Source organism: Micropterus dolomieu, linkage group LG10 (genome assembly GCF_021292245.1).
Source record: "Micropterus dolomieu isolate WLL.071019.BEF.003 ecotype Adirondacks linkage group LG10, ASM2129224v1, whole genome shotgun sequence".
In the NCBI taxonomy this organism is placed as follows: Eukaryota; Metazoa; Chordata; class Actinopteri; order Centrarchiformes; family Centrarchidae; genus Micropterus; species Micropterus dolomieu.
Genome location: NC_060159.1, coordinates 18,691,351 through 18,701,697, shown reverse-complemented (window position 1 = coordinate 18,701,697; position 10,347 = coordinate 18,691,351). Strand labels below are relative to the sequence as shown.

The window sequence follows — 10,347 nt, the reverse complement described above, 5'->3', positions numbered from 1 at the left end:
CGCCATACAGCAATTGTGATTTAATGACAGTTCCCTTTCTTCTTAATGTATGTTACAGCCAACGGCTTAAACTATTAAACAGAGGAGAAGCAGAATTTAGAAAATCTTTTACAAACTTTTTGCAAATCACTTGTTGTAGGAGCTCTGATATTTTCCTTACATTCAATTGTGAAAATAACTATCTCATTTGTGCCTTCACAAGGCAGTGAAGTGACAGTGAGTGCACAATTATCTCCATATTGAAAACACTTTGGCAAAATCATACTCACACCTGCAAAAAAAAAAAAAAACCCCTTCTTTAAACCGTTCATGAGTCATAACAAGACCATTGAATACAAGACCATTTGAACAGATATTAAAATTATTAACAGAAACAATGATGTATCAATTTAAGAAAATCTGCATAAAAAATAATAAACCTGTGCTCTAGTGATTTCTCACTAAGTCAGTTCAAGTGTCTTTAAAAAAAAAAAAGGTTCAAATGAAACTGTCTAAAATTATCTTTTGTTTCAGAAGGTCATGACTAAACTATCCATTTCGAAATTAAATTAAATGTTTTATAGTCTGTGTTGTAATATAAAAGTTCCTTCAGACAGCCCTCTCTACGGTCTGTTTCTTTGAAAGAATAGTTTAACAATAAGTTCAAATCATTTGCTTTCCTGCCAATAACTGATAATTGATTCCCAAAACTATTCCTTTAAGAGAGCTTGCACACTTCCACATATTAAAACATTGTGTGAGGTCAGTTAAAATCTGAGTCGTGAACAAAAAAAAAAAAAAAAACAAATTTAAAAACCGTCACTGACGGTTGACATGAAAGGTGCAGTGTCTTTGACAGACAGTCCAGCACATTGGGACGCCTTCTGTGCCCAGTGTGTCGACTATTAACAAGTTCTAGCTCTCGTCGGCGGCCTGCACCCTGCCGTCACCCAGCAGTCTCTCTCTTTCTTCTGGGCTGTTCTCCTCCTCTGTGGTCACCATCTCAGCGCAGCACGGTATCCTGGCCAGCAAGGGGCGGTGCAGGCCATTGTAGAGCGCCGCACCCAGCAGCAAGACCAGGAAGCCCAGCACCTGCAGGCCATGAAACTGCTCCCAACCCAGCGCCAGGCTCACCACCCAGATGACCAGCGTGCGCAGGCTGTCCAGCACCATGCGGGTGGTGGCGCTGATCTCTTTAGTGACACTGATGCCGGCAAAGTTGAAGAAAGCAATGCTGACTGTGTTGCCCAGCAGAGCCAAAATGATGAGAGGCTGGTGCCCGATCTGACAGAAGGCATCCAGCGCATCCTCCAGAACGTGCCGAGGGTTGTCGCTGAAGTTGCCAACGTAGATGAAATACATCGGGATGAGAAGCAGCGACAGCACGACGAATCCAAACAAACCTGGAAATAGAGAGCAGAATTTAACATGCCCGTTGACTGCGGTTCCCAACCTTTGTAGCTTGTGACCCCTTAAAATCAAGTCTTCTTGCGACCATTCATCACCACATGAGATCAGCCCAACCAAAGAGTGATTTAAAGAAATAAAAATATCCAGTTATTTACAAGACAAAAGCAAAGATTAGAGCCTGACTTTGGTGAACATACTTCTTTTTTTCTGCTTTCTTGTCTTGTTATTAATCTCTAATCTATCATATGTAATCTATATCTATAATATCTAATCTCTCTAATTTATCTTGTGACCCGTTTTGGGGGCCCCAACCATAGGCCTATAATTAAAGACAATAACATTATATAAACAGCAGACATGAAATAAGAATGAGACATAAAATAATCAAATGGCTAAACAAGAGAGTAAAAAAAGTAAAACTAATCGTAGATACCCTGTGGCCAAATATATTTGAAAAGATTATTCAAAAGCTGCACCGATTGATTTTTGATGACCACATGTTACAAACACAACAGTGACAGATTATTAACATATAAATATGTTGTGGTACTACACATTTGCCCATTAACACATCAAGCCATTTATTCGGCCAAACTCTTTGTACACTGTAGAGAAAGTTCCTGTTTTTGTATAATACTACTAATAACTAGTGCATGAAAAAAATATATATATAATTATTTGCCCATGTAGGAGAGCCCTGTTTATCATTATTACGATAGCAATGACACGAGAGATGATATATGGTATTATTATAATTTTTAGTAGTAGTAGTATAATTTATAAATAAATCAGATATTTAAAAAAAAATTTCTGTAGTTTTATACATTTGACTCTTATTTATTAAAACTTCAATATATTTTGTTGTACTTTTGTTCAAAGTACTATTTCTAACAATACAAGTTTATTTTTAAACTGCATTATGTTATGGTATCTTAGTGAGTTCTCAAAATAACAAAGGTTAGGGATAATTTTTGTTTATGTTATGCGTTTCTTAAAATAAGGGGGAAAAGAATATCGGCCGATATATTGGCTGTCAGATTTGAAAATCCTCAAATATCGAAATCGGTATCGGACTTAAAAATCTCATATCAGTCGGGCTCTAATTATAGATACTAATATACTAATTATAGATATTTCTGTATCTGTATGCAAACAATGATAAAGCTAGTCTGTCTGCAGTTGATTGATCTTTGCATTCCTCATCATCTTCATTGGCAGGTCAGGAATTTGGCTACTCGTGTACTTCTGTGTCCATTTGTTTATTTGTGGGTTTAGGGGGTTCAAATCCATCGAGGTTCTTCACCATTATCAGAGTTTTAAGTCAACATTCCTTCTCTTTGGTATTCTTGCAAAATTGCAAACTAAGCTCCGACCTACAAAACCATGTTACATGTAACCGCAGATGAATGCTGTACCTTCAGTGCCAACAGCCCGAAGAGGATGGACGTCATGTTTGTAGACAAACTTTTCCTCCAGGACCATCTGCACTGAAACAATGATCTGAGCCAGGATGATCAGAAGGTCTCCTGCAGGACAGAAGAGAGTAGTGGCGTTTTATTTACTTCTTTTAGGAAGGGAAAAATATTATACTGCATTTTCAATGTTGTACTGAGGTTGGAGTTCATTTTAAATATTTAACCAAACAATTACTTCTCTTTGTTTTATCACTTAAGACTTTTCTTGCTGTTGTACTGCAACACCATGGATCAAATACAGGGTCGATTAGTGCCGAAAACAAAGCACGTGATTACTAAAAATCTACCTTACCTGTGATGATGTCACTGAGTTTGTGTGTGTCGTCTCTGTGCCCGCTGAAGAAGTCAGCGAGGCCCACTATCACAAGGCCCAAGATGGTGGTGAGCATGCCGAACCACTGACTGGGCGCCAGGCGTCGCCCCAGGAACGCCACAGAGAGCAGACCAGTAAAGATGATGACGGCTCCACGCAGCATCTGGAAGCTGGAGGCGCTGGTCATGTTGAGAGCTGGGGGTGAACAAAAGGGGTGGGTTTAAGAGGACGGACACATGTTCATTTGGTACATTTATCATCTAAAAATACAGGCTTCTTTTTCCATGACACAAACAATTCACACTGCCCTATAAAGCTGAAAGGCAGCGGCTGCGCAACACAGAAAAAAACATTATCTTTGACTTAATTATCTCTTTTCCTGACGAAATGATTCTTTAAACAGTAGTAGATAATCTAGTTTGTTTGGCTGCACCAGTGGGACTGAATTCATGACATTTGACCTTTGAAGGGCAGATCACGAGAACAGAGCACGACGTACGCTCATGTCTACCATAAACACCATAAAAAAACCCCCAACATATAAGCACTTTAAACAAGCTTATTTTAAAAAGGTTTTCTGAAAATTTAAAGCCCACTTACCAACATACATGATGGAGGTGGCTGTCATGTCACACATGGCGGGTGGGAAGAAGAGGAGAGGGTTGAAGCTCTGGCCCGGGTTCACCCTGGGCTCTGGGCTACGTCTGTCATGGTGAAGTAAGATGTAGAAGACTGCAAGACAGCTTAACTCACCCAGAAACATAAACACCGCCTGGACACGTAGATGGACAGACAGAGAGACAATGTTGAGAAACCAATTACTGATTGGATTTTTGCTTCACAGAAAATTTAACAAAATATACTGTTTACAGAATCACTTTTCATTTTCAAAAGGGTCAGCAGCATTTTGAAAAATGATATCTTATGAAAATGATGATGAAAACTACCGCTGATACAACACCTCTGCTGCCATTTTATAAAAGACGCCAAACTTAAAAAGTTCAATGTCTGAACATAAGCAGCTGTCAGAACTTATGTAACTAAAATTGACAAACTTTTGACTTAAATCAGCAACTATTTGATCAAAGAAAAAGCAATCATCAAGACTAATTGTGCGAATTGGGTGACATGGTATACTGTGGTGTGAAAACTGACAGTCATCATACCATGTACATTTGCTTATTTATGTCATTGTATTTTACCGTATTAGTGTTATTAAAAATATATTTTTCAAGTTTATATCAAGTTTCATATCTGTCAGGACATAACAACAACAATAATTGTGTATAGTGTGAAACTATGATATTTTTTTAGATTATCTGAGCTTATTGCACCAAAAATCTCATACTTTTGTATGTTCAAGACTTTACCTGTAAAAATGGGTGAGAGAATAAGTGTGTAGGGTCATCATGGCAACCTTTCGCTGTGAACATGTCAGCCCATCTGTCAGACAAGAAGACATTATTACAACTTTATTATAGACATTTTACACACATTTAACCAAATATTCACAGGAAACGCTAAAATGAGAAAAGGGGTTTCCCACATAGCGAAAGCTGCAACAATTAGTCAATTCATCTGCAAGTATTTTTAAAAAGCAATTCAGAAAACAGGGAGAAACTGAGCAGACAGACAAAGGCGTAATTTGTATTTTATTGCAGTATACAAATGTGATTCTAATCAGCACAGTCCGTGACGACAGTACTGAGTTATATCATTAAAATGAAATGCTAGAACAGTTCCAGTTCAAAGGAACTAAGCCTACTATTTTACCTGCAGCTGTTAAATAACTGAGTGTATCGTGGGTACAATTGTAAGCCTGAACCTCCCTTTAAACTTTAGTCAACAGTGGGGGATGAAGTATTTATTACCTTTCCTTTGTAAAAGTACCAATACCACACTGTGGAAGTAACTCTGTTTCCAGTGAAATGACTGTATTATTGCAGAATGTAATTAGAATATTAAAAGTAAGGGTGCCTTCACACCTAACCCAGAAGCCCGAGCTCCTGGGAGCTCCTCACGAGGAATCGGCTGGGCTGAACTGCACTTGGGACGGAAGGCATCTAAACATGTAGTAGTGGCCCACACAGGAGAATCGACCAGTGTCTCCCTCCTCCTAAATTTTTACTACATGTTAATGGTAGGGAACGTTAATTAAATTCTGCTGCAGATTAATCAATAATTAAAATAATTGCAATTTCTGCTTTACACCCACTTTTCCCCCCACTTATTTCTGCATGTTTTAAAAAACAAGGTGGGTCTGGACTTTTATTGTGCACTGAACCTCTTTCTCATTTTGGATTCTTCCACATTATGTCTGCGTTTGGCGAGCAAGAAACTGACACACAGGGGTGAAGAGGATTTCTGCTTTTCTCATTGAATACACTGAAGGTTGCTTCACTGCACCCTCATGTAAAAAACTGTACACTCAGACAAAATATTATGATTAAGTTGCTTGTCACTTGTGAAGTTAATAAGTACTTAAATATAAGCATAACCCATTGACTTTTATAGTCAGAGGAAGCATGACCAGCATGTGAGCGTCCTGTCTGCTTCAAAATGCACAACAAGGGAATGTGGTCCATAAAGGTGATGAGACAGCACTTCCTTCAAATGCAATAACTTCTGAGCTCATCCAGACAGAAACTAGACCGGGCCTGTGACTGATCCACATCTCTTGTCACTATCACGTTTATTTGTGCTCACTGTGTTTTGGATCGAATATCTTCACATATTGTATTCTTACATGAAATAAAAAGAGGGAACTTGCACCAGAACTATCAACCAACACGCCATAACTGATCTCAGCTGTAGGGCTTTAAAACCAGCGAGGCAGCGCTGTGACGGAGCAGGTTTCGGGTGACTGTAGTACGACCTCACCTGTTAGTCGCTGTATTCTCTTCTTCTCTAACATGACACAGCTTGTTTCATCTGACACACACACGGTGTGCCTAGATTTGAATTTTGCTCAGCTGACAAAACCCACAAAAAGGACAGTGAAGTGTGTGTGTCAGGCAGAACAGAGCTGACATCACAGATTATTGGAGAAGTAGGATTAGCTGAATTTCTTGTTTCACTAAACCTCTTCCTATTGAGACAACAACGACTAAGGACTTATATATATTGAAACAATTAGTCATTTGATACTTAAAGTGATTTATCACTGAAAAATACCAAATATTGTCTGGTTCCAGCTTCTCAAATGTGAGTTTACAGTTTATATATCTGTAAATTGAATATCTTTGGGTTTTGGACTGCTAGTTGGTTAAAACAAGCAATTTAAAGACTTTTTTGAGGGCTTGGAAGATATGATGGGCATTTTTTACAGACCAAATGATTAATCAATTAACTGAATTATGCTTTATAAATACTCTTGCCTTGCCTTAATTGAAATAGTTGTTTGTTGCAGCCCTGGAATATATGAGAAGTAATTTCAGGACTGAATGATTAGTCTATTAATCGATTTGTAAATCGGCCTAAACTATTTTTAAGTAATTTTAAGTTGAATATTTTTAGATTTTGGAGTGCTGGTTGGAGAAACCTGTCCATTTAAAGATGACCCTTTGTGGTCTAGGGAGTTGTAATGGGCATTTTTCTGATGTTTTTAAGACAAAATGATAATGAAATTCATGGTTAGTTTCAGTCCTAAAATAAATAAAGGACGGATGCCAGATACTGTAGTCACATGCGAACTACAAAGAAGCTATTATTTAATGTCTGACAGATCATGAATGCCTGAGTCATGTCCCATCAAAGCACACATTTCAAACAAAGATAGCTCATAATGACACTACACAGCTTCAGAGTCAGTTTATTTACTATAACTGCACTGTCACTGCAACATTTGACTTCAGATAAACCATTCTTCAGATAAGCATTAGCTTCCTCGCAAAGAAGAAACATGTAGCTGCAACTAACGTTAAGCCATTTGAAAGCATGCGTCTCATCTTAAGTCATTTATGAATGACAATGGTTTATGCCTTCCGTCTTTGACCAGAAGGAAGTATCTGTACTGGTTAACAACGGTTGATGAAAAGTAGCTTTTATGTGACGGCTGTTGTTTAACATCTGCATGACAAGCTAACAAGCCATTAGCTTGGTATTTAGCAGCTAACGTTACCTGCTAGTAACTTAGATAACGTTACAGTAACGTTACGTTAGCTACAACTATAACAAAACCGTAATAAACGAATTAGCTCGATTAATTAACTTATTAGCTAGCTGATAAGCAGTTAAAGGTAATTCACCTTTTGTGTTGAAACCAAGTGAAACACTGATCCTGCTCTGTTTTAGCAGTGTGATACTCCTACAGTGAAATTAACTATGAACTCATGACACCAGTAGAAACACATAATTTAATCTACTCACTTCGCCGATAACGTGTTGATAGAGCCCGTTGTGAGCATAAGCCCCGCAAGGAACAGTTGGTATTTTGTCCAAGCCATGCTGGACGTGAGAATAGGACAGACAAAACGACGATCACCAAGTTGAGACAGGTTGTTGTGACTCTGTCCGTGAGACCTGCTCTGCCTCTGAACGCCACATGACAGCTCAGAGTCAGCTGACCGCAGAGCAAACTACAGGCTGCCTTCAGGTCATGTCGGAAATGACGGAACACACCAGATCAAAAGGAGAGTCTCAGTAAAAACTCAACTAAGACACCAAATATTTACGTACAAGCAGGAAGATGAAAGTTATATTTTATAATTAATACATTTTAATAACCAAATTTTAAACAGAATTGTAAAACTAGGCCTCTTCCCTGTATTTGGAGAAGCAGCGTTCCGTTTTTATGCTCCATATGGAACAACTCCCAGAAAACTGCAGGTCTGCTGAAACTCTCAGTTCATTTAAATCAATACTGAAGACTTTTCGTTTTACCACTGGCTTTAATTAAATCAATTTCAAGGCTGTAGAGGAATAACTTACACTGCACTGTAACTTCTACTGTCCTGTTTTATGCTGTATTTATCTCTTTTAAAAAAGATTTTATCCTGTTTTTATTTTCTGTTTGACCCTTTTAAAAATGTATTTAAATGTCTTTTTTAAATTTACCTATAATGAGTTTATGTTTTATGTAAAGCACTTTGAATTGCCTTGTTTTTGAAATGTGCTATACAAATAAAATTGTCTTACCTTGCCTTGTATTTAAACAAGATTCAAAAAGGTACCTTGATACAATGACAAAGTTTTCCAAAAACCTTAAGACTATGAAAACTGTGCTTTTACTTACAACCTTTGTGTTAGTTATATTTTTATATGTATATATTTATGCTACCCCGCGACCCGATCTCGGATAAGCGGATGAAGATGGATGGATGGATGGATGGATATTTATGCTATTTGGTCTTCTGTTGTATCGGCCTGTTCCCACTGCCTAACTTTGTTTAGTTTAGTAAAATGTGCAATGTTTAATAAACCAACATCTAATTTTTTAAAAAGCAACACCTAGCAAAAGAAATGAATAATAATATTAAAATAACAATTTTAGCTAAGGTACAATGTTCTTTCTTGGCCTTGGAAACAGAAGCTGAGAAAATAATCTCAACACAAGGTCCATTCAGTAGTAGTCTGGTGTTTTTGATCACATCACATGATCTTCATCAGTAGATGGCATCTGAACAGTTGTCTTGCCATTGAATGTATGTAATTACAAACATTTCAATGAAATGGGGGGGAAAAAATTTAAATTTGAAGATGACAATCAAAAGCTAAATGGACATTATGGTGAGATGTTGTTCCTCTCATTAACAATAGTCTTATTAGTATGCAATTTGTGAAATTTGATGAGTAATATGCAGTCAATGTATTTATTATGCTGGTAAAAATCATACTTACTACTATGACATTCTTGGATTAGGACTGCAGAAGCTTACCTGGACCACCTCAACTATATCCATAAATAAGCCTAAAACTGTTGCTTTAAAGAATCTAGTAAGTTTACAAGCGAAGTAGGAAAACTGCAGTAGTAGTGATCCTTTACTTCTGCTCATCATACTGGCAGGAGTTCTCTTGGTGTTGTTGCAATAAAAATAGTGGTAAGGTTTGTTTGGTATTATTTCCCAATACACTTAAATGCAAGTTGTTTTTATGGTCATAATTAAATAAAACAGTCGTTTACGAGTGGACCTTTAAGGCAGCACGGTATGCATCAAGCATAAACAGCAGGGGGAGTCAAAGACCAGATGAACCCTCTTGGATTTTAAAATGGGACCACAGCAAAATTTCCCCCACTGTGGCCTCACATTGCTTAAAATTAGAACATGCACTCCACTTTCCATGAGGATGCTGTCCCTTAGCGCTTATGAGATCAATTTTAGGCTTTTCAAAACCTACAAATGAAAAGTTATAAAATTAAAGAAATAAATTATCTGATTTGAAATGAAGTTAAGGTATGTGTGTTAAAGGTTAATCCATATGTTCCATAGGAGATAAATGCTACCACAAGAACATGAAAGAAAAGGATTTTAAAATGATCATCTCTGAGGCTGCACACACTGAACTGGAAGGAATTAAGATGTGTCACACACACACACACACACACACACACACACACACACACACATTTCTTTGCTGAAGAAATTAAGAAATGGGCTTATTATGAGCTCTTCTCCTTGTTCCATTCCTTTGGTGTTAGAGGGTGCTAAACAGGATTCTTGGTGACTTCCCAGACTGTTGATGAGATCAAGGAGACATCTGCTCAGTGACTCTTTGTGAAGTGTCTCATCTCACTACTAGACAGCAGTAAAACCTCTTGGCTCCTCACCACTTAACATTTAGTAACTGTAATTCTGTTCAAGTGCTGTCATGAAGGCAAAAAATCTTGGGCTGTCTTGTGACTTGATCAAAAGAAATACATGTCTGGGCAGTTGTAGACTTACTAATCAATTGACGTCTCTTCTAAGAGCAACATCCTGGTTTGGCCTATTGATCATGTCATATCTTGATCTTGTCATATACCCTCAGTGTGTCCTTTCTGCCTCCTGCCCCCCCTGCTAATTTGGCCCTCTGTCCTCTGTAAACTGTGTGACCCTCTTTAGGTCTGAATGCAAATGCCTCACTTCCTGCCTTTTGCTTCCATTTGTAATTGCATTCCACCTGATCACTGCCTTACCTTAACCTTTGATCACTACTTTATACATACTGCCAAATTGTTTCATGGTATAGAAG

General features: G+C 37.8%; 1 protein-coding gene across 1 annotated transcript; it reads right to left on the bottom strand.

Moving 5' to 3' along the window:
• slc35f6 (solute carrier family 35 member F6) lies at positions 1 to 7,708 on the bottom strand. The gene is made up of 6 exons (XM_046061516.1): positions 7,546 to 7,708; positions 4,548 to 4,620; positions 3,778 to 3,949; positions 3,157 to 3,372; positions 2,805 to 2,915; positions 1 to 1,382 (listed from the first exon to the last, which is right to left on the bottom strand). The coding sequence occupies exons 1-6, from the start codon at positions 7,620 to 7,622 to the stop codon at positions 895 to 897; spliced, it is 1,137 nt and encodes a 378-aa protein (XP_045917472.1). The 5' UTR covers positions 7,623 to 7,708; the 3' UTR covers positions 1 to 894.
• Between the last annotated feature and the right edge of the window lie 2,639 nt (positions 7,709 to 10,347).

Coding starts and splice junctions, on each gene's coding strand:
- slc35f6 (XM_046061516.1), bottom strand. CDS start 7,622: ATGGCTTGGACAAAATACCAACTGTTCCTTGCGGGGCTTATGCTCACA. Junction 3,950..4,547: donor TCTCTCACCCATTTTTACAG/GTAAAGTCTTGA, acceptor CTACGTGTCCAG/GCGGTGTTTATGTTTCTGGG. Junction 3,373..3,777: donor CACCTCCATCATGTATGTTG/GTAAGTGGGCTT, acceptor GTTCACCCCCAG/CTCTCAACATGACCAGCGCC.